The sequence below is a fragment of the Spizellomyces punctatus genome (assembly GCF_000182565.1).
Source record: "Spizellomyces punctatus DAOM BR117 chromosome Unknown supercont1.13, whole genome shotgun sequence".
In the NCBI taxonomy this organism is placed as follows: Eukaryota; Fungi; Chytridiomycota; class Chytridiomycetes; order Spizellomycetales; family Spizellomycetaceae; genus Spizellomyces; species Spizellomyces punctatus.
Window position 1 is genome coordinate 66,640 of NW_015971549.1, and position 22,674 is coordinate 89,313.

General features: G+C 48.0%; 7 protein-coding genes across 8 annotated transcripts; 4 read left to right on the forward strand and 3 right to left on the reverse strand.

Moving 5' to 3' along the window:
- The first annotated feature begins 140 nt into the window (after nucleotides 1–140).
- Nucleotides 141–2,551, forward strand: SPPG_06760. Of its 2 annotated transcripts, none has more exons than XM_016754960.1 (3): nucleotides 141–319; nucleotides 382–2,132; nucleotides 2,200–2,551. In XM_016754960.1, the coding sequence occupies exons 2-3, from the start codon at nucleotides 424–426 to the stop codon at nucleotides 2,291–2,293; spliced, it is 1,803 nt and encodes a 600-aa protein (XP_016605800.1). In that variant the 5' UTR covers nucleotides 141–319; nucleotides 382–423; the 3' UTR covers nucleotides 2,294–2,551. The 2 variants fall into 2 exon arrangements, with proteins under 2 accessions (XP_016605800.1, XP_016605799.1); XM_016754959.1 differs by having other exon boundaries at nucleotides 385–2,132.
- SPPG_06761 (uncharacterized protein) lies at nucleotides 2,354–7,052 on the reverse strand. The gene is made up of 9 exons (XM_016754961.1): nucleotides 6,515–7,052; nucleotides 6,160–6,418; nucleotides 5,907–6,035; nucleotides 5,731–5,843; nucleotides 5,548–5,669; nucleotides 5,420–5,489; nucleotides 5,196–5,341; nucleotides 5,093–5,136; nucleotides 2,354–5,025 (listed from the first exon to the last, which is right to left on the reverse strand). The coding sequence occupies exons 2-9, from the start codon at nucleotides 6,289–6,291 to the stop codon at nucleotides 2,755–2,757; spliced, it is 3,027 nt and encodes a 1,008-aa protein (XP_016605801.1). The 5' UTR covers nucleotides 6,292–6,418; nucleotides 6,515–7,052; the 3' UTR covers nucleotides 2,354–2,754.
- A 288-nt stretch (nucleotides 7,053–7,340) lies between these two features.
- Nucleotides 7,341–12,296, reverse strand: SPPG_06762 (uncharacterized protein). The gene is made up of 15 exons (XM_016754962.1): nucleotides 12,003–12,296; nucleotides 11,882–11,930; nucleotides 11,773–11,808; nucleotides 10,518–11,708; nucleotides 10,047–10,445; nucleotides 9,914–9,976; nucleotides 9,681–9,849; nucleotides 9,430–9,620; nucleotides 9,187–9,366; nucleotides 9,044–9,119; nucleotides 8,741–8,971; nucleotides 8,446–8,682; nucleotides 7,851–8,375; nucleotides 7,717–7,785; nucleotides 7,341–7,660 (listed from the first exon to the last, which is right to left on the reverse strand). The coding sequence occupies exons 1-15, from the start codon at nucleotides 12,077–12,079 to the stop codon at nucleotides 7,470–7,472; spliced, it is 3,684 nt and encodes a 1,227-aa protein (XP_016605802.1). The 5' UTR covers nucleotides 12,080–12,296; the 3' UTR covers nucleotides 7,341–7,469.
- A 323-nt stretch (nucleotides 12,297–12,619) lies between these two features.
- SPPG_06763 (MGMT family protein) lies at nucleotides 12,620–12,877 on the reverse strand (the record flags this gene model as incomplete). The annotated part of the gene is made up of 2 exons (XM_016754963.1): nucleotides 12,620–12,730; nucleotides 12,788–12,877. The coding sequence occupies 2 exons, from the start codon at nucleotides 12,875–12,877 to the stop codon at nucleotides 12,620–12,622; spliced, it is 201 nt and encodes a 66-aa protein (XP_016605803.1).
- Nucleotides 12,878–13,320: 443 nt separating this feature from the next.
- Nucleotides 13,321–16,102, forward strand: SPPG_06764 (pyruvate kinase). Its single transcript, XM_016754964.1, has 12 exons — nucleotides 13,321–13,438; nucleotides 13,565–13,607; nucleotides 13,679–13,720; nucleotides 13,800–13,891; nucleotides 13,949–14,049; nucleotides 14,112–14,656; nucleotides 14,733–14,918; nucleotides 14,989–15,135; nucleotides 15,278–15,303; nucleotides 15,373–15,475; nucleotides 15,547–15,674; nucleotides 15,736–16,102. The coding sequence occupies exons 2-12, from the start codon at nucleotides 13,577–13,579 to the stop codon at nucleotides 15,820–15,822; spliced, it is 1,488 nt and encodes a 495-aa protein (XP_016605804.1). The 5' UTR covers nucleotides 13,321–13,438; nucleotides 13,565–13,576; the 3' UTR covers nucleotides 15,823–16,102.
- A 160-nt stretch (nucleotides 16,103–16,262) lies between these two features.
- On the forward strand, nucleotides 16,263–19,063 carry SPPG_06765 (uncharacterized protein; the record flags this gene model as incomplete). The annotated part of the gene is made up of 9 exons (XM_016754965.1): nucleotides 16,263–16,769; nucleotides 16,843–16,899; nucleotides 16,958–17,537; nucleotides 17,623–17,625; nucleotides 17,686–17,760; nucleotides 17,831–17,928; nucleotides 17,989–18,070; nucleotides 18,135–18,537; nucleotides 18,604–19,063. 9 exons carry the CDS (start codon nucleotides 16,263–16,265, stop codon nucleotides 19,061–19,063), a joined length of 2,265 nt encoding a protein of 754 aa, XP_016605805.1.
- Nucleotides 19,064–19,261: 198 nt separating this feature from the next.
- On the forward strand, nucleotides 19,262–22,654 carry SPPG_06766 (pentatricopeptide repeat domain-containing protein; the record flags this gene model as incomplete). Its single annotated transcript, XM_016754966.1, has 1 exon — nucleotides 19,262–22,654. The coding sequence occupies one exon, from the start codon at nucleotides 19,262–19,264 to the stop codon at nucleotides 22,652–22,654; it is 3,393 nt and encodes a 1,130-aa protein (XP_016605806.1).
- Nucleotides 22,655–22,674: the final 20 nt, after the last annotated feature.

Here is a 22,674-nt window from a genome sequence, read left to right on the forward strand (position 1 = left end):
GTAGTTGGAAGGAAATGGTTTCTTGATGATGCCTTTCTGCATTGCTGCATTGCATTGCTTTGCGAGTTGCTTGTGTGTGTTATGGTTTCTTGTTGTAATATCTCTTGTATGTATGTGCATTGCCAAGAGTATTGCATATTGCCTATCGCTCTTCCTGTCATCGGAACTTTCAACTCGCTAAAAATTAAAGTCTGCGCGTTGGAACACTTGATTGTGTGTATTTAAAAAAAATAAGAGTTTCTTTTGCACAAAAACGGCTGCGGAAGGAAAAAGAGATAGCGCCCATGGCAAAAAACGGGATATTGCAAACGACCTCTAGGTTTGTGTTATTTTGCTTATTATTTGGGTTTTTACCATCTTTTTAACTGTTGTTTTCAAAAGCAGCTCATTAGCGGTCTTTCCTACCTTGAGCAACTCCCAACCATGGCCGCCACTGCATTAGGTCGCCCCGCATTCCCAACTCCCACTTTTACATCCCTCAGACCTAAACCGCCACTCACCGTCCGACATGACCCCCCTGGCTCCTTTTCCCAACACATTTCTGTTGACATTCGGCCACATGCCTCTGGCGCGTTCATTACGGGTGTACCAGGTCTGAATGCATGGACCGTGTCTGGCACCGTTCGCATCAAAAACACTTCTGCCACCAAACACAAGCGGGTCTTGTCGGTTCGACTCGCTTTTCGCGGGTGTGTAGAGACGGTCGTTTTAGATGACAAGGGGGATTTATACCTTGATGTCAAGGAACTCTTGTCCAAAGAACAAATCTTAAATAACCCTGAAGATAATGCAGTCTTGCACGAAACGGAATCGAGGTCGAGTGGATCGAGTTCAACTGGGGATGCAAATACAAAGGGCATCACCATTCCACCTTCCGCATCCGTCACAATGTCATTCCAATTCGAGTTTTCAGAGCCGGAAGGAGGATTCCATTTACCCGACTCGAGTATCATTGGAGAACAACGGTCAAGCCGCGCTACGATCCATTACTTTCTTGAAGCTGCCGTGGTCGCCCAAGGTCGACTCTTGGGTTCCCAGAAACGCTGTTTTCGCATCCCAGTCCCATTAGCATGGTGTCCCACCGCTATTGCATCCTACCTCCGTCGCTCCAATTCACCCATCCTATCCCCCACACCCAAATCATGGAACCAGTCCGTCCAAGATCCCCGTCCAGGCCGCTTCCCATCCTCCATGCTGGACACCTCGATCCAAGTATCGACAACAACCTTGGAACCAGGTCAACCCTTTTCTGTCCATGTTTTGACGAGTATCGTTCCAACAGCCGGTATCCGCATCTCAAAAATCCATGTCAACCTCCACGGAACAGCTCACCTCAAATCCACTCGAACGAAATCCCAAAACAAATTATCCCTTCCTGCTCTTCAGTGGATACGTATACCGTCAACTGACTTGACCGTCATTCCCTGTCGTATACCCGCTCCGACTCTGACGCATCCAAATTTGATTCCACCGAGTGTGGATGTACCCGATATGCTCACTCTCTCCTACACCCTCATTATTCGCATCCAACTCGCCAAAACATCTACAGATAGATTCCGGCTGGAGGATATTGTTGTTGAATTTCCGGTTACGATCCTTGGATGTGGTCCACGGGCTGCGCGACCTGCTGTTTCCTCCAAATGGACTGATATGCCTTTTGAGAGTGTTCCTGATGATGTCGGCCATGGTTCGGGTCCTGTTCCGTGGGTTCAGCATCCCATCATCCAGCATCCCACTTTACGTGATCCAGCATTGCAACAGCAGAATGACAAGGCCACCAAATGGACTGACGTGCCTTTTGGTTCTGCTGCTGATGATGTCGGCCACATTTCCGGTCCTGTTCCGTGGGTCCAGCATCCCATTCGATATCCCACCTCACACGCTCCAGCATTGCAACAGCAGACAGACAAGGCCACCAAATGGACCGACATGCCCTTTAGTTCTGCTGCTCATGATGCCGGCCATATTTCGGGTCCTGTTCCGTGGGTCCAGCATCCCATTCAATATCCCACGTTACGCCATCCTACCCAGCAAGACCGAACGAACAGGGATGTATATGAAGCTACAGCGAGGTTTTACCCGAAATTGAATGATGAAGTCGAGTTGTGGCCTGGGGATCGTGTTCTTGTCAAGTATGTTTTTCCTTGTATGTTTTTTTTCATTTTATAAAAGTGTCGACTTAGACATTTTATTTTATAGTGAAATTATGGAGGATGGATGGGCACAGGGATTCAATCTCCGCTCAGAACAATCCGGCGTGTTCCCTATGGGCGCCGTGAAACGCATGGAATAATTACCAGAGCAAGCAATAGATTTTCTTGATACTAGCACCACACCATGAACTTTATAGAGGGCTAGAGTAGTGTTTTGTTTTTGTAGATAGATGGTGGGAAAATAGAATAGAATTGGATGATAAATGTTGGTTTTTGTCACTGTTTACCAAGCTCATCACCATTGGGGATAGATATTCTAAAAGATCATGGACTCTAATGTTCACGAGGATAAACTAAAGTGGTGAAAGCGAATGAACAAAGGGCGGCCTTAAATGCAATTTGTATTCCCCTTTTGTTTTTGATATTTTCTCTTTTTTACAAAAGGTTCGGTGGGTGGGCGGGTGAGTAGGTGGGTGGATGGAGCGGACATTCAATTCACGCAAACAAGAATAATAAAAAAAACAACAAGAATACCCTACACGCAAACAATTTGAGCTCAGATGTCACCCATGCCAATACAAACACACACACACAAAAGGAGTTATCGTGACGCATCTCGCTCATGTTCCCCATGTTCTCCCAGTCTCCCACGTCCCTTATTTCCTTTATCCGGTGCCGAGCGCCGTCGATGGGTATTGTCCAACTGTTCTTCATCAGTGGCAGGTCGGTCCACTGAGGGTTCCAACAAGGACTCGGGCTCCACGGTGTGTCGCTTGACAGCTCGTGCGCTATTAATTCGATCAGGGCTTTTGGCGGATCGGACATCCTGCCAGGGTGATTTGGGAGCAGCAGACGCAGAGAGAGAGCGGGGTCGGGTCCAGGCTTTTGGGTCTCTTCCGTGCTTGTCGCGTGGGTATGCTTCTCGTCCGCGTCGGTTGTCTACTGGTGTCTGTTCGTCTTCTTGTTTAGGTGGGTCTGCCAAACCGTTTAGATTGGGTTTGCGGCTTGTTGTGGTTGTTGTAAGGGTATCCATGCGTTGGGAATGATTCGCCCACAAGAGTATGCCTTTGCTACCCCGGCGTTTTGGATGATGCGTCGTGTCTCCTGGTGGAAGGTGTCCTTCCCGTCGCGAGACGTCAGGGTAGGATCGGTTCATGTGATGTTCATCCGAATGTTGCCGCGAGTGAGGCTTGTAAGGTCGGTGCCAGTCGCGGTCCATTTCAGGAGGGGCGTCGTGCTTGGTAGGTGATCTGCGGCGGCGGTCTCGCTCAGGTTCGTGATCGTGGTGTGATACGTGCTTTTTAGGAGATATTCGGCCTTCTGACTTTGTTTTACGTTCGGGAACGGAGGGCGACGTATGGCCATTGTGCTTGGTCTGGACCGAGAGGGTCTCTGGATGGGATGCTGCTTTGCGTCCATTCGGACTCTTGTCTCGGCGGTCATGGACAGGAGACCGACGACCGTTGTGGTGGTTGTGAGGCTGAAGATGTGATGATTTAGGCTGCGGCTGGGATTCGGCCGCGGAGGTGACGCGTTGCTCTGGTGGCGATCGTAAAGTTTTGGACGGTTCTGGCGGCAAGGGTTCGGGAGCATGATGGGTAAGCGGACCTGGCAACGATACGTCGGGGGCTGTATCGGCACGTTCACAAGATAATGTTCGTGACCGCCCATCACTTCCAATCTCGCTAATAATAACCTCCTTCACATCATCGCCGTCTGATTGCTTCTCAATATATACCTGAATAGGTGATCGCGGAGAGCTATGCCCGACATCCCCAGTTTTCTCCATTTTTTCTGCTTTCTCGGGATCCTTTTTGCCACCAACATCTGTAGCTTTTTTGTAAAGAGAGCCGGCAGGTGCACTTGCGCCGTTACGATCGCGCGGTTGGGACGGAGTGGCCCAGACATTAGTCACCCCTCTTCGCTTGATCTCGGCCGCCCTCCGCTCGCTTGCGTACGAATAGTAATTGGGACGTACTCGGTGGTTCTCGAGATGTCGGCTCTCCAGTTGCAGTGAAGACAAGCGGTGTATATCTTCCGGAGTAATATGTGGGGCTCCGCCACGCATGAGGTTGAGGCCAGCTAACAAGCGCCGGTCACCATTGTCCAAACTAGCGCATCCGTTCGAGCGTGGATCTGGACCGGAAGCCGCGCTGGCTGAAGTGTGTGCATATGGTGGGTGGTTTGTGTAAAAAAAGTTTCCTGGCTGACCGTTTGTTTTGTACCCATAATGACCGCCCCGTGTGTCGTAAGAAAGTTGTGATTGATATGCATCATATTTCCGCCATCCGTATAGTTCATGATGCATGGCATTTCGGCCAATGTCGTTCAAATACGTTCTGTGGCCATTCATAAGTAATGGACCAAGGTTGCTGATGGGTATTCGGCGATGTAGTGGGATATAGGGTTCGCATGCAGCCTCAAGTCCTTCTCCCTTTTCGAGGATCGAGAGTGCACGATCGAATTCTTTTCTCAGACCAGCGACAGACACAGCATCCGCGGAATTTGCAAGGTTTCTCTGAGGATTGAATGGCTCCTCAACACAGAGAAACCGACAAGTACGTTCAACATCCAAATTCCACCCTTTTTCTTCCTTCGTAAGATACCGGCCATGTCTCACGGAAATAACATGCGCTTCATAATTGAACTCTACGGCGTATCTCCGAAAGAAGCCGAAAAGAAGGGATGCTAACGTTTCATTGTTTTTCTGCCCGAATCCTCGCACAGACTCGAGGTTCTCGAAAAATGAACAGTCCACGCCATCCACAATCACTGGTTTGACCTTGTGAGGATCGGCCTTTAGCTGTTCGAAATACATTGTGTGCAAACATGGTAATATTGGAGGCTGGCGCATTTGTAGGAAATTGAGAACCTTTGATTCCCACAAGGTGTCAGCCGCTGCGAAAAAAACTCGTCCAATAACAATTCCGCTATCTCACCATCATCGTCCAACAATAGGTGCTTAGTGTTCCTCCTTTTGCAGCTATTATGCAAAGATTAATTAGAGCTCGATGCATAGCGATAACGGTTGAGGACGCTTACCATCATTTAGCGCCCTTTGTCGGGTCCAATGCTTTATTACAAGCATCAATGGCTTCACTCGAGGATCAATGTCCACGTATGTCTTGATCAAACGGGTATTTCGCAATGCAATGGTGTTATTTACATTGATGTCGCAATTTACATGGCTGAAAATACGGACAAGAAGACGATCAATCGTGCGCAGAAGGAATCGTGCGACCTTGCAGTTGTTTGCAAATACATACTATTCGGGATCGTAGAACTTGCATATTGGAACTTTTGCTTTTGCCACCGTGTTCACTCCTTCCATCCCATCTACAAGAAATGTAAGTCTCAGCAGCGTCCAAATATTGAAGATTGCCTGTACACCTACGCTTTTGTAACGCAGCCGCTAAAACATGCATATTTGCAACCCCATTTATTCTATCATCCCAAGGTGTAGTGAGACAAATGTCCACATCACTACTAAGTGTTCCCAACCCATTTGTTGAAGATCTGAATGGATGCTTTAGCGTCATATACCAGCAGTACGGGACGGGATCTCAAATCCACCTACCCAAACAGATGTACAGTGATATTCTTATCCGGCCATTCTATGTCAAGGATACTCTGGAGTTTTGCGACAAAACGTGCACGCAGTTGTTCGCTCTCTGGTGACGGTAACAATCTCTGTTCCAAAATAATACCTACATCAGTTGTGGACTCGAGTTACTCCAATTCCAAATGTCATACCTGACACAAGTCATTCATCTCAAACGTTAAAAGCTCCTCTATATCATCTTTCAATCGGCAGCTAATATCCTCTGCAGATCGCATTCGTATGCTAGTGGGACTAATGGCTAGCTGTCCACCAAACACAAACTGAACAAGAATGATTAAAGATCAGCAACGAGATATCAGCCAAGCCATTTTCCGAAGTCAAAGCACAAGCAATGGGCAACTCCACCACATGAGGTTGCAGATAATTGCTTCTCCGAATATTTACCTCCGCCTCTTCCAAGATCTCGGAGAATCGCTCTCCGCCGGAAGGCTTCACCGGGAGACTGACATCTGGTGGCGGTGGCATATCTTCCTCGGCCGTAGTAGGGGACAACTTCACTGGATATTGCATGGGCATACCAGTTGAGATCTGTACAAGAGGCGGTAGTTGAAAATGTTTCGGTGGGATTTTGGTGACGACCCGTACAGTGCAAACGGGGTGCCAGCTTCGGAAGGGGGGTACGGGTTGGGGAGCGGAGCTGCGGCTAACAGGGTATAAAGGGGGCAGAGGTGTGCAGAGCATACTTAGAATCCCGACAGCAGTCAAACAAACTTGCTTAATGGAAGATAAGAAAACGTACGCGAACTGCTGCACTGAGGTGAAAGTAAATTCTCACTCAATGCGCCTTTGCTTTCTGTATGAATGCTTGGCTTGCTTGGCTCTACTTTAGAGTCTGTTCGACTCGAAACTGGATACAGCTAGGTTGTCTTCCGGGCCAGATATCTGACAAATAGCTGTCAATGTGGAAGCTCGATTCACGTCCCACTGGTAGAGAAGCCGGAAAGCTGGTAGCCCAAGTCTCAACAGAACAAGCTCTGCGCTGTGGTGGCCGTTGCAAACTCCTTTAAAGGACAGAAGGGATGGAGATGCAGTGCGGAGGGAAGGAAGCTTGTCGGTGCCACCAGCAACAGGAAGGGCGGAGGAGCAGCAAGCGAGACAAGTTTCTCCAGCAGAAATGGGAACTGACACGCGATGTTACAGGTGGTAAAACAGCCTGTAGATTTCAACGATATTTGGTTGAGTTTTGCAGCTGGCTGCTTTAAGTCTAGTTTTTCTTCCAAGAAACCATTTCAACGGCTGCTGCCATTTATTTTATTTTTGTATTATGGACTGCAAGCAGTTTGCAGGATCTCTACTTTTTTTTTTAAAAATCGCTGCGGAAACCCAGCCCACAGTAACCCATTGCGTGGCTTTCCCGTGGTACTCGTGCGCTGACGAATCGGTCGGGGCCATGGCATAAGCAGAACATCCATTGGCAAAGGATCGTCCACCACCCACAGCGCTGAGAGGATATCTTACCTTTGATGAATAGTAATCTAGCTGCTAACAGCGTAACATGCTATGTACACAAGAAACTCAAGTTTCTATTCAACGGCGGGTCCGGGACTCACAGCAATCTGTCACAATTCTAGTAAATATTGAATCATTGGGGTATTCATGCCTATTAGAGAAAATGATCACTATGATACAAAGAGAGAGAATCCCTAGTAAAACTGCATCAAATTGTGCTGTTCCATCAACAATATCAACGTCCGTCAAACATCCTGTTTCGTTGTCCGTGACGACATCAAACCCGTCAGACTTTCCCTTCGTCCCTCAATAGTATTCCCTCGTAACGATTCTACGGTGTCCATACTCCGGCTTTTGTTTTTCTCTTCCTGCGATTTTCGTTTCAGGTTGAATGCAGATAGCAAGCCGTGGTTGGGAGTCTTCCTCTTGCCTGTATCTAAATGGGTATGAGAAAGAATAACACTCACTATGCGGCTGAACGCAGACTACTACCTTCCCCTGCGACTTCTGGTATGGATTCTGCTGAAGAGAGCGCATTCGTTGAGCGTGACCTTATTTTAGCTGGTGATAGCAATAACATCAATATTAGAGCCAAAAACCGGTACCAATGGCGTCAACAAACTGACCCTCTGTATCGAGTTTCGTACTCTTGGACCTGGCCAGCTTTCTAAAGCCTTTCTTTTTCTTTGGTTCTGCTAGCGCATCCATGCTTCCTCCGTACAATTTAGAATGAGCAAGATTCGATGGTGATGGTGCGGGGCATTCTTCCACCAACAAATCTGGTATCGAACCCTTCCGAGAAGAGGGAACTGGTAGTCCAGAAGAACCATCAGTCTCCACCGTACTGCCCCGCCTTGCAAACCCTCCAATGCCTGTAAATAGAGAGCCTCGGCGATGTGGACCGGCTTCTGACCCTCGCGGTGTGCCACCATGCTGCTGTTGCAGCACAATTGTACTCGCATCGGAACTAACGGAACCCACTGAAGAACGTGCAGATGCGCCATTCTTATCCTCGTTTCGGCGACGATCCCCTCTTCCCTTTGATATTGACCAGTAGTCCCGAATAATCTCATCAATCACGGCATTTCTGGTACGGTGGTGTGGTGTCTTGAACTTGGGTGCTTTGTAGGCGGCATTTTCGGCGTTCACCACTGCAAGGTAGAGTTTAGCTCGCACGCCACATAAGTTAAGCTAGAATTCACGAGACTTTTGGCCACGTACTTTTCGCCAGTAGGAAATCCCTCAACTCTGCCTTATCCCAGAATACCGGTGGGGTCGGGAGAGGAGGTGCGAAAGGCGGTACGTCCACATTACTTGCCAGCGCAATCCGATAACCAACCTCCCCGGGACGGGTCACTCTGTCTTCCCGCACCACAATAAAAACATGCAGGAATTGCGATTTGACCGATTTTGGGTTGAATTTTCCGTCACCCTCAAGGAAGATTATCGTCACAATATCTATAACGGAGATATCAGCCAGCGCGTATGGTAAGCTGTCTACCGAAATCACACCGACCATTCCCAATATGCCTTTTTCGCTGGATTTGCTGCTTATCCTCCTTTTTATACGGCAGGTAGGTTGATACGTGAAACATAATATCAAAGTTTCTCCATTTGGTGAAAAGAGAATGCTTCCCCGTCTGGCCATGTTTGGTATCTAACCCTGCCGCGTAACCTTGCCAGCCTTGCAGCTCCACTTTGTCCCCGAGACAAGAAAGAAACTCTTCGAATGCTTGACTTCCCGTTTCTAAGAGAGGGTTTGTGACTTTAGCAAAACTGATCGATTGATTTTAGTGAAGATAACTGATGCGCGATTTACCGTTACTGAAGTATTCTTCTTCAGTGCTCTGATTGCCTTTGCAATACAAGGCGCCAAACTTATATCTCGTAATTAACTGACAAGCGGGACATACAATGTTTATACATCTCACGCATAAACAAGATCTGCTGCATCTGACGTACCTGCAATTCGTCCAATACCATAAGTTTCTTCTCAATGGAAGGGTCCGAAACCTTACGCAGTTTATGCGCTTGGAGATCTTTATGTAACATTTGCAGCACCGCCCTCGCGTCAGGCTTATTTCGCAACACACCATGCCCAGACACTTGCGATGCTTGTATAACTGCTCGTAAGTCAAATGCCTGATGATGTTGGTAATGTCTCAGTGATGGAACCGAAATGAAGAATCCGCAACGCAAGCTTGCCTCCTTTGTCCGCATTATGGCCCAAAACTCTGCATCACCTCCTGATTCCTTTTCCTTCTCTCCTCCACCACCAGCGGATCCCACGCCGCCCGCAGCCTGGGAATCGCCTTTGCGCGGTTCATTTGGTCTGTACATCAAGGATATTATAACCGGACCAAGTTTACTATGGTCACCAATAAATGTTCTGTGATCTATGACAGATACTTATGTTGTTAGCATAGAGGAAAAGTACCATACCAGATGAATCCTACCATGTCCGTGAAAATGTTTACGATAGTAGTCTGCATCCCCACCAATGTGCTCTAAGGGATACGAGGAATATATGTTGTTGACAGGTTGATTCGATGAGGGGATAATGGGTGAGGTATCCGGATCTCCGAAAGCTTCTAATCGGTACCCTTCTGCTGATGTGATATATAACTGCCAGGACAAGCATCAATAAGGTTGTCAGATTCAAAGATTTGTCAAATGAAATTTGACCAACCTTTTTCTGCGTAGCAGTATACTGTGTGACCACGGATTGCGCTGCCCACACTGTGTCTTGGATCTACAAGCAAGATAAAAGCAATGATTATGAAACCCTGCAAGAATTGGAAATGTTGGAAACGATTCCATACCGCTTGTCGCAGGGAGTCTATTGACGGACACATCCCATTGGAAGTAACCTCCTTTTCTGCCTCTCTCTCCTTCACAGCCAGGGCCATAGAATAGCTTTTCAGCTCTTTAGTTGATACTAGTGGGCTGGCAAGCTCCGTAATCTTTCGAACACTGTCCATAATGCCGCGAAAGACTGTAATGGAAATCTCCGTATGCGCATGCCTTCCAGCGTTACTGACGTCTATCGAGGAGGGTCCAACTGACCGCCGCGAGCGCGAGCGTCCAACGGACTCGTAAAGCGAGATCAAATCGGATCCTTGTGTAGACACGATATGTGCCAGCTCGGCGAGAATAGAAATCGTGTGTGTCGACGATACACTGCTAATTGATTCGATGGAGAGGGAGTTTGTTGGACCAGCCTAGACCACAGAAATCGTTGAATGACGCCAATCACCGAGTAAGAGCAAAAATAATGGTCATCAGTCACATACCCCAAGTAGCAATTGTTGCAAGCTCGATGTCCTTTTCTTTTTGGTCAACGCCTCCAATGAGAGTGAGAGGCGGTGGCCTTTTTTCTCCTTCAGATCACCATTGGACTCGAATGGATCACTCTCCATTTGCGTCAATGCGTTCACGCTCAAATTCAATAATGACTGTATACTCCCGTCCCCACTGGATACCCGCGGAGACTTCTTTCTTAGTGCGTGAAGCCGCTCTTGCTCTGTCAATTGTACACCTGGCTCCGAACGCCATTTGTTTATGGTCAATCTCGACTTATCCTTTGCTTCCCCGACTCCTAAATTCTCCAAGTCGCTATGGCTTGAGTTTGCCGATCTCTGAGTCGATCGCAGGGATTCATAGCTAGCACTAGGGTGTAGGAGAGATCGGTACTGGTCGGAGCCTGTGGAAGGGCGCCGAGCATTGGCGGGATAGTGATGCGTACTGGTCTGCTCCACGCTGAATGCTCGACGATGGGAGCCTCCGGTATTTACCCACAGGCCCTGGCCTGGAGCCCGCTGTTTGAGAGATGCAAGGTGACCTCTGCCATATGGTCCTTCGAAGTCCATAGTACCATCTTCCGGTACGGTTGTGGTTGGGGGTGAAGGCGAAATGGTATCTAATCCCGACATTCTCTCGGTATGCCCCCCTCGCTGCCTATCTTTGCGAACTTCGCTCTGAGTTCTGCGAAGCGACGACCCCGATACGCTGTGTTTGTCGTCAATATCTCGCCTATCTGGTTTCGGATCTTTACCAGCAGAGGTTTTCTCGTTCGAAAATGCACGAACTCGTTCTGACACTGAACTCCCACAATTCATGCCTCCTGGGAAAGGCGGTAGCTGAAATGTTTGAGGGTTCATCTGCGGACGTGAGGATCCGGAAGAGTGGAATCGAGATGAAGATGGGCCGAAGGAACGTTCACTCCAGGTCCGGTCTGGAGATAATGGCGAGGAACATTCAGTTTCGGTTTCTGAGTTGTGCCTCTTTATGCCTAACGGAGACAGTGTACCGCTCGGGGGGAAATTGTGATGCTGATGCTTTGGAAACGTTGAGGGATGACCGGTCGGGGATCGCGGGTTTGTTGGTGACAAGTTATCACTAGACCGCCGGCCCACGACTGGTGTAGTCTTGGGCATATGTGCGTTGCAGTATATCCATCCATTGTGAGTGTCATAATTCATCACCTGGTAGACATATACGAGGTGAACAATTGATATCCGGTTTGCGACCTTTTTTCACGCCACCTACCGAAAGAGTGCGATGACATTGAGCACACCGAAAGCACTAGACAGCGAGGTCAGCCACATGTTGGGTTGAAGCAGGTAGGACCCATCGAGAAATGGTCCAGCATACATACCGCTTTGTGATAGAACTTGAACTCCGCAATGATTGCTTCCATAGCATACCTGCAGAAAAAATCATGAGCAGGATTCCCAGCCTCTATCCACCGACGCAAGAATAATGCAATACAGCCATACACAGGTCTCAAGCAGATGCAGCAGGTACCGTTTCTTGACGGATCCGCGGGGACACATGATGATGTGGCCGAAGCCATGTCTGCCCTCTCCTTAGGAATAGTTTTCAGCAGCAAGATTGTGACCTAAGGATAGTTGCAAGGGAAACGGGTAGGTCTAGCCTGGAGCAGCAATGAAAAGTGTCGTGCTCCACGCCGGCAGCCAGACTTACCCCCCTGGTCCTTAGCGAAAGCGCTTGTTAGTTTCTACCCTTAGTTAATCTGTGTCAAATAGCACGCAGAAAACGCTGGTATTCAAGTTGCATGACAAACCAAAACATTGGTTCGTGCAACTAGAATAAACCATCGGATCATTATGAGATGAAAATAGCATCAATTCCTGGTTCACATGGACGGCACTTTCCAAACATTCATCAATTGAAAGGAACCCAATTTCGCTTATCTATTGACGCTGTGCTATTGGAATTGAAATTGAGTTTGGGAACCATCCATAGCCATGTAGATCTACAAAAAAAAGACCCATGGAATCTACTTCAACTACGACTCCTTCTTGCCGAAGTATTTCGGCCTGTGTACCGCAACTGTCACTAGGAACTCGAGGCGATATTCGACCCCGATGGTTCACCACACGTTGCCAGGGTATCCGTAAACCTTCTTCCCCATTGAGGCCCCGTAGAACACGTCCGACGTATCTGGCATGCCTTGGATGATCAACGAGCTTTGCAATATGACCTACTCGCATAAAGAACAATGTTGACCAAATGCTAAATCTTTACCTCACCAAGGCACCTGCTTCATACCGTACGATGTCACTCTTCCTTTTGGAATTTGTTGAATAACGTTCAGGACGCTGGCTCTAAAGTCCTCGTAGTCAGACATTTTGCTTGGCAGCCACAATGTAATTTTCTGCTGGCTTCAAATCCAAATGACGTGTTCTTCGACTAGAAATCTTTGACAAACTGCAACGGATCTTCAAAGATGAACAGCGCTGAACGCTGGAAAAAGTGGAAATAAAAACTCTAAAGTCTAAATGACTTGTAGAGTATTCCGCCATGAAAAGTTCCAGATTCGCCTGCCCTGGCGACCTCTCCATATTCTCTTGTTGGCAGTGAAAACCCAACAAACATCTGCCAATGAATCCATAAACCTCCTATTCACACCATTTGCATGCACAAAAAGCCAGGTTGGCCAACATCCTTTAATCCCCCCAATCCAAGAATCCAAAATCCGTTTGCATCGTGGCACGTGTGTGGTGGCTTAGTACTGCATCATGCTCATCGATATCACATATCTGATCCAAACCCATCGACCAACAGTGGCGGCTTGGTTTCTTCCTCCACACACCTGCAACTTGCGAAACAGGAAAACGTCCGCTCATTTCTTAGAGGATAAGGAAGCATAGAACCTTCCTAGCTGCAGTCATTGAGTAGAAATATCAAGGTATGGGTTTAGTGTGTCCCTTGAAGACGTGCCTAGTCCTCGTGCAATGCGAAAGGCCAAGAAGCTATTCTCATCTCCCTTGCTAACTTTCAATTTTATCATTCAACCCACTGAATGCTGAGATAGATATCTCTTACAATGTCGGACGCACAGTACATCGCGGCGGCCGGTACGCATCTAGGATGGGTTCAGAAGGATCGCGTACTGATGCTGACATTGCCATTCTTGCATTCAACGCAGACCGTCACGTTCAAATTAAGACCAAGATAATCTGTACGATTGGTATGTCTGTCAAAATGGAAAGCAGCAGAGAGCTCCTTTGTTATATATACTGGTTCTTATGACAGAGCTGTTCTTGCAGGTCCCAAAACCCAGTCGGTGGAAATGTTAGGCAAATTGATCGAGGCGGGAATGAACGTGATGCGAATGAATTTCTCTCATGGAAGCCATGAGGTACTATCTTTGCGTAGCTCGGCTCGAGAGTGCTCTGTTACTCACCTTGCGTCACAGTATCATGCCAAAACCGTCAAAAACTTACATGCCTACCTGGAAGGGACAAAAACACCAAAATCAGTTGCTATTCTGCTCGATACCAAGGGCCCCGAAATTAGGTTCGTTTTGCAGTAGTGACATTATCTCTCCAATTGATGAGGTCTAACTTGACACGACGCAGAACTGGCAAACTAGTGGGTGGAACCGACAAAAAGCTTCAAGCAGGCTCTATTTTCACCTTCCATAACGATGACTCTGTGCTCGGTGACGAAACACAAGTGTCAACTTCCTACAAGTCCCTCCCCACGTCTGTCCAACCCGGTGACCGAATTTTGGTAGACGATGGGCTGATTGGTATGCAAGTTGTCGAAGTCCGCTCGCAAACAAGCGAGGTGGTATGCAGGGTAGAGAACGATGGTATCCTTGGTGAGACGAAAGGTGTCAACTTGCCGGGCATTCAAGTAGACTTGCCGGCTATCACAGAAAAGGACGCAGGAGACATTCGATTTGGAATTGAACAGGGTGTAGATTTTATCGCAGCGAGTTTCATCCGAAAGGCTGCGGATGTTCTTGAAATCCGCAAGTTGATTGAAGGCACAGGGATTAAAATCATCTCGAAAATTGAGAATCAAGAGGGTTTGGAAAACTTTGATGAAATATTGGCTGTGTCAGACGGTATCATGGTGGCGCGTGGTGACTTGGGCGTCGAAATTCCAGTCGAGCAGGGTGGGTACTGGTTATAACGCCATTGCATGCCCGCTACGCAGAGTCGGAATTGGAACTAACTGGTGTGATTCTGCAGTTGCGCGGTATCAAAAAATGATGATCCGCAAATGCAATGCGGCCGGGAAGCCTGTGGTAACTGCGACGCAAATGCTGGAGAGTATGATCGTCAACCCGAGGCCAACTCGGGCAGAAGCAACAGATGTTGCAAATGCCGTATTGGATGGCAGTGACTGTGTGATGTTGTCTGGAGAAACCGCAAAGGGTGAGATAAATTCGTTTACCGAGTTATGCTTGTGGGTGGCGTCGATGTTCATCGCATGGACGACTTTCAGGTTCTTTTCCGATTCATGCTGTCGAGATGATGGCGAAAATTTGTCGCGAAGCGGAGATTGACATTAACTACACGGAATTGTACCCCTCCATAAGACGGCAAGTGCGCCTGCCCATTGGTATTTCCGAAACTATCGCATCCGGTGCAGGTGAGCGTTGGCGTTGTGCGGATGGGATACTCACGGACGATGGAAGTATCCATTGATAAAGGGAACTGTGATGGCGATGAGGGAACCTGGTGGAAAGAAGCTTTTATTTCGCACTCGTAGGCTAACGCCACATATTTTCCAGTCAAGACATCATGGGATGTCCACGCGGTACGTTTTGGAATTGCGGGCCTGTGATTACCGGCGATTGGTGGGTCTAAACTTCTTCTCACCTCGCAGGCATTGATTATTGTGCTTACTCAAACGGGCAACACCGCTATTGCTATTGCAAAATACCGCCCCATTGCCCCTGTGCTTGCTGTCACATCGTCACCTCAAGCAGGTAACAACGAGTTCTCAGAGTACTGTATACTTCTATGGCTCATCTTGCATGCTGCACTTCCGTGAATTTAGCACGACAATGTCAAGTCCTACGTGGCATCTACCCTATGCTCGTGGAAAATATGGAAGGAACGGAGAACATTATTCACCGCGCGATGCTTTGGGGTGTAAAGATGGGCATGGCACAACGCGGGGATCCGGTATGACCATCTCTTGGTTCAACGATAGCCATGATTTTTGTCTCACTTCTATTTTCCTAAGGTTGTTGTGACATCAGGTGTTTTGGAGGCCCGAGCTGGCTCTACAAATATCATGCGTGTACTCAAGTGCGTTGGATTTGAGGTTTGAAAGCGATCTATTTGCAATGATATGCCAAATGTTCTTTGGTTTTTTCTTGCGAAAACCAGATGTGTAGATGACGAAGGCAGGGAATAGCCAGGACTGTTTAGTACCCCTGATAAGTAGGTCTATAGATGCGGTGGGCAAGAGTCTGGGGCAATTCGTCGGTACAATCTCGATTTCATACTCGCTCCCTCGCGACGGTTTGGTTGTTGCATCTGATTGCTCTGATGGTTAAAAAAAAATGAAATAAAAAGTAAACTTGTGTCGAAGAGTGTCGCATCGAAAATTCGAACCTTTACATGCGTGACATCAGCCGACGATCTGGCATGTGATTCAGGGTATTCAATGACGTTCCATTCTTCCAGGGCCGTTTGACGGCAAAATACAGCAACTTTCTTTTTTAGCAACTTTGAACAAGGTCTTGGTCTGTCTATGTATGAGCTGTAATGGCGAATGACGACGCTCAGGCCCGCCGATATTCGATTGCCAATATCAATCCCACCCCCGATTCTCCCCAGAATAGGGATCCCAACGACGTCTTTGACGAGGATGGAAATTTCAAGGCGGTGTTGCCCTCTTCGCTATGTGCCAGTTTCGACATAGATGGAAACCCTACTCTAGTCGAAACGCCGCAAGCTCGAGACGATGAACCCCCAGTATTCCCAGAAAAACCGTGCCCCATTATTATACCCAATGCCCAGCCTGTCAAGTCACCGGAAATTCTGGAAGAGAAAGAGGACTTTGAGCCGGGTACTAGTACTGAGGAAGAGTTTCTCGATTCAGAGCTGGAAAGCGAGTTGCTGGCTAAAGAGAGGAGAGAAAAGGAGAGAAAATTGACAAGAAAGAGCAGCAAGGAGGTTTTGGGTCGTAGGAGGAAGGGCTGGTGGAGATTATTTGGAGGGACGGGAGGAACAAAGAGTATCTTCTGGGCGTTCCTTCGGTGGCCGCTCCTGGTATGTCTTTCTCCTATCGCAAATTTGGTATGGAATTTCTGATTTTAATTCTGATCTGGGTTTTGTTCGCCAGCTTGCGTTCTCCGCATTCATCTTGGTTGATCTTGCTTGTTATATAGTTGTTCGTCAGGTAGCTATCGCGCAATCGATTGCTGGTTTAACGTGATATTCAACATCTTTGTTGTCAGTGGGTACGATGGTACGAATGGGCTATTATCTGGCGAGGAAAGAGGCGCGTTTTGAGAGAAAAACTCAACAGCGCCACAGACTATGAAGAATATAAACATGCTGCTAGACAATTAGACGAGTATCTGGGGAATAGTGCCTGGAAAGCGGAAGAGTTTTGTCCGTATTACGATGTCGATCTAATTCACCGCACCGTTCGCCGATTGCGACGGCATCGTCTAAGTATCATTTCCGCAAACCGTGCCATTTCCGATGCCCGCAAGCGAGGTGAAAACAGCGATATTTTGGACAAGGAAACGCGGGCGAGTGCGACCCGAGGGATTCAAAAGATTTTACAGCACGGTGCTTGCAAGTCAAACTTTGGAGGTGTGGAAAATGAGTCGCTGTACAGCCATTCTTACCTTGGCACAAAAGTATTGGTGGAGGAATATGTAGGCGAATTGTGTGCCTCTTTAGAAGCGCTTTCCAATTCAGAAGATATGACCTTGGAGGAGAAGCGGGAATTCATACGGAAAGCTTCTAAGGACTATGGAAGAACAGCGTTGTGTTTAAGTGGGGGAGCTACTCTAGGGTATTATCACAGTAAGTCTAAATTCCGACTCCACGATTGCGCGCGCCAATTACTTATGGCATTCGGTTCTTCCAATCTGTGCCGGCGCATCTCTAGTTGGTGAGTCACATGGCTTTTACGTGCTCAATGGACCAGAGTTATACTTAGAGCCTTCTTTAGGGGTTGTCAAGACTTTATTCGAGAACAAGTTATTGCCTAACATTATAACTGGCACTAGCGCAGGAAGTTTGATAGGTACGCCTGTAACCTTTTGGTATTGATGGAATGGCAATCGTTGACGGAGCTGAAACGTGTTCTTGCATAGCTGCGCTAATTTGCTGTCGTACTGATGCGGAGCTGGTGGAAGAGGTCTTTGATCCTTCTATCCACAAAATTTTGACGGCCTGCGATGTCCCGTATTGGGTAAGGGCTTGAAATCCTTTGGTGCTGTGGGAGTAGCCTAGACTGAATTCTTTTGTCTAGGAACGGGCAAAGCGGCTTTATAGAACAGGGGCGATGTTTGACCATCGGGAGTGGTATCAGAAAACAATGATCGCCACGAAGGGTATAACATCCATTGAAGATTACATGCACCTAAGGAATGTATTTAACCAAGTGATGCTTTGCAGGACCTTTGACATTCTTGGAGGCGTATCAGCGAACCGGACGTGTCCTTAATGTTGCCATTGTACCGGATGAGCCACATAGCCCCTTCAAGTTGTGCAACTACATCACGACCCCAAACGTAGTTGTTGCAACTGCGGTCATGGCTAGTAGCGCGGTTCCGGGAGTGTTAAACCCTATTGAGCTTTTAATGAAGAACGAAACCGGCCAGCTCGTGCCTTTTCGCGGTTCTGGTCGACGGTGGAGAGACGGTAGCCTCATGATGGATATCCCCGAAAGAGAGCTGCATCGCCTATGGAACGTGAATTTTACTATTGTGAGCCAAGTTAATCCACATATTGTCCTCTTCTTCTTTGATCGACGTGGAAGTGCTGGATCTCCCACCTCCCACCGGCATGGTCAAGGATGGTATGAATGGCGACTTCTCCAGAGCAACTTCTTAATAGCCCTCTTATTAACGAACTACGTATCTAGGCGTGGAGGTTTTGTTGCGTCGGCACTTGTTCATCACTTTAAACTCGATCTGCAGAAGTGGATGACCCTGATCAAAGATTTTGAACTTCTCCCGAGGGTTCTAGGCACGGATGTTTCGGACGTTTTCCTACAGCGCTTTGAAGGATCAGTGACAATAGTCCCTAAACCCACCATATCGGATTACCGATATATTCTAGAGGACCCGACCAACGAGCGCATGGTGAAATATATCTCAAAAGGCCAAGTACAAGCATGGCCTAAATTTCACATGATACAAAACCGGATGAGGATTGAAAAGACTTTGGCAAGGATTAAAAGGACGTTGGGAAGCGATGAGAAGCTCAATAGCGGAACAGGCCGCAGGAGCAGTCGGTTGTCCAATGGTTGTCTTAGTGCCAAGAGTCCCAGATGGATCGCAGGGCTGGATGAAGCAAGGGAGGACACCGCAGTAGATGAATAAACAGTAGATTAGATAGTTTGCTTAGTTTGATTATGCGATATGATTAACCGGATTTGATATTCTTTAATTATTCAATGACATTACATTTCCATCGACAGGTTGCCTTGAAGTTCTGACGCGACTATGTGGCGCAGCGGCCGAAAAAACGCGACTCGGAAGCAACTCATGCGAGGTTAAACTGGTAGCACTGCGACGACCATGATACGTGCAGGATTTGGGAGGGCTATTTGTCATGCAAGGCGGTTGTCGACGATAGAGATACGGGCATTGCGGCACCAACCAGCTACCCCGCTGCTCTTGGACAATCACACCTTGTGGAAGAGAAAGGCGAGTACTGCGACACAAGAAGCTTCGTTGGCAGAGGGCAAAGAAAGGCCATTATTGGATGCAGATATCGCGCAAAAGATAGATGTGAAGGCGGATCGAGATGTTACTGCTGAACAGGCTGTTCCTGAAGAAGACTGGCAGCAGGATAACATTGCTCTTAGCTTGGCCGAGACTGGGGCGGAAAAGAAAGTTGCAGCAGAGGGAGGGAAGGTTATCGACGATTTGCTCGAAGACTGTGCTAAAGACTTGAAGGTAGCGACTCAGCGATACTTGCATCTGGAGGAGTCGAACAGAACTGCAGATTGGACGTCTGTACAATATAGTCACCTCATCAACCGTGTTGGGAATATCCCGTCCCAAGATTTGCCCACAACCGTCTTTGATAAAGTCCGACAGATCACCAGAAGCCGAAGCATAAAATTGGATGAAAAAGCGCATTTGCAAATGGTCCGAGTGTACACAGCGGCGGATATCCGACGTGCACAGCGGTACTTGGCCATGGAATCCGAATTGGAAGTGGAGCGAGCAAGAATAACCGGGGAAGCTCCCAAGAGTGTTCAAAACCGAATCCAGCGTCTGCAGAAACGCATGGAAGCGTGCTCCTCGCAAGCACATGCGGATGCTGCTGAGGAACTGATGCAGCAGGCATTTGACGAGGGCTACCGTCCGCGCCCCTCGGATTATGCGGCCATGTTGCACATGCATGGAACTCGCCGAAACGTCGCGTCTGTGGAAAAATGGGTGCAGCTGCTGTCGGAACGGGATGTTGAGATCAAACTTCCAATATACGTCGCGGTAATCACTGCATACGGATATCTTGGAGACGCATACAATGCTCAGAAGTGGTTTGAAAAGTATGTCAGCACTCATGGGCGTCGCGCCGAAGTTTATAAAGCTTTTATCGAAGCGTTGGGAAGGGTGGGCCGTGCACCACTTGCACGGGATATTCTTGAACGCGTTATGCCTGAACAAAAGGTGCAGCCGACCATTGATACGTACACTGCTGTTTCGAAAGTCCTTGGCTCGAGTGGGGACTTTGTTGGCGCTATTGAGATCCTTGGTCGAATGCGGGCGGATTCTGTTCTGGCGAAGGGCATAGAAGATGCTTATTCTGTCATATTAGAGCAAGCGATCCTCAAAGGCGATTATGCTGTTGCGTCGGATATGTTCGCGCATCTTAAGGAACGGCGGCTACCGAACTTTACGTATTCCCAGTATGGACGACTATGCATTGAACAGAATCATCTCGATGAAGCCCTTGCTGTTTATCGGAAGATATACAGCCGGAGTGGAATGGCTGATCCAATGTTTTCCGGTGATCTAGCGAACTCTTTAATCAAGGCAGGACGAAAGTCGGATGCATTCCGTCTGTTGGAAATCGTACACAGCGCTAGTGCCAAACGCAAGGCTTCCTCCCCGGGAGGCGACGGGAATGTTTTCCGTCTAGTTCCTATCCTCATGGATGCGGCGAAAGGTGATTTAAAGATGTTATTACGATTACAAGAAATTGCAGAATCACAGGGATACTATGGGTCCGAAAGCAAATCACCTTGTGGCGCTTTGTTGGCTGCATACCAGCAGAAGAAAGATTCGGTAGATCTGTCCATAGAAGACTATCGTATTTTGTACCTGTCCTTGTTCTCCTCCAGAAAGGCTACGAGCAAGGACGACCTTCAAAAGGCATCGTTCGCCTTTCTGAAGGATATGGAGTTGAAGGGGTTGAAGCCTACGGAAGCCCTCAGCGATCTGGTGATTTCAGGATTTAAAGGCCGCTACATGGTTGGAGCGGAGATCGAGTGGAAGAAGGCAATGGCTAAACTTGACGTCAAGACACCAGAAATCTCTTCTGAATATGCCTCTTTCATTACGAGGGAGGAACAGCAAAGTTTGTGTCGAAAGATTGTGAGCTGCTGTAGCAGCGGAAACGTGGCAGAAGCGCTACAGATAATGGAGAAACTCCAGAAAGTGAACCTCTTCCCTGACCCGTTTACTGTTTCGCGTTTGATATTGACGTTGGGATCGAGAGGCGAATTCGAGACCGTCACGCAGGTATTCACGAAGGCTCTGGAACGGGCAAGAACACTACGTAATCTGAAGGTCAGGGAACATTGGGAAGATTCTGCGTTCGAAGCTGTGATAATAGCTTATACGCGGGCAGGTTACGTGTCCGCGGCCGCCAAATTTTTCATTGAAAGTGTAACTGTGCTGGGACGACATCCGTTTGCTCAGAAGACATATGTGTGGTTCTTTGACACGGTTGGTCGAAGCAGGGGTATAGCGAATGAGGATTACGCGGACATATATGCCGTTTTCGAAGCGTATAGGGATTTGGTTGGGGCAAAGACAATATCACTCGCTGTCTACAACGCAGTGTTGAGAATTATGCGCAAAGCAGGAAGATATGAACACGTCGTTGAACTCGCACGCTTGATGCAGGAGGCTGAGATCACATTAGATCCGCCCACCTACCAGAACTTGATTTTGTCATTGATTCGATCTCAGCGTATTGATGAGGCGGCAAAGCTGTTTGAGAAGTACCTGGACGAATATTGGGAGCGTATGGATATTACGGTTTTCAATGTGATGATCTCTGGATACCTGGCACACGATGATTTTGCAGACGCGTTACGTGTGTTGAAAATTGCCGAAAGTGCAGACCTTCGAGCAAATGTAGAGACATATGAATTGTTGATTACTGGTTTGGCACGATCTGAAGAGTACGCAGGCAGCGCGTTGTCCTTGGTACACAAAATGAAGGAGAGCGGTCTTCCTGTTCGACCGCAGGTCTACGAATCTGTGATTTTGGGAACCTGCTCGGGGAAAACAAAGTCATTATCCGTAGCTCTGCAATGTTATCGCGCGATGGAGCAAGCCAACATGCGGCCAAGCCCTAATGTGTTTGAGAAGCTTATCGTTGCGATGATTGATCAGGGCGATATGGTGACCGCGGAGAAGTTACGCCTGAGTATGGACACCATTGGTCGTCATCCTACGTCGGAAACCGAGGCGGCCCTACAAGCAGGGTATCTCAAAAGAGGCGATCTGCTCTCTGCGCGACGGGTATTTGATGGAATGGCAAATCCAGTTTCGGAAACATCAATACCTCACCCGACGCGAACCAAGGAGTCATACCAGATGATAATAAACGCTGCCATCAAGGCAGGAAGAACGGATTTAGCGGCAGAGTACGTAGCACAAGCGAAAGGTAGTCCTTATGAGGCAGAATCTCCAGGGTGGGCGGAAAGCTTAGCGCTGGGGGCATAGGCAGCATAGACGCATGATAT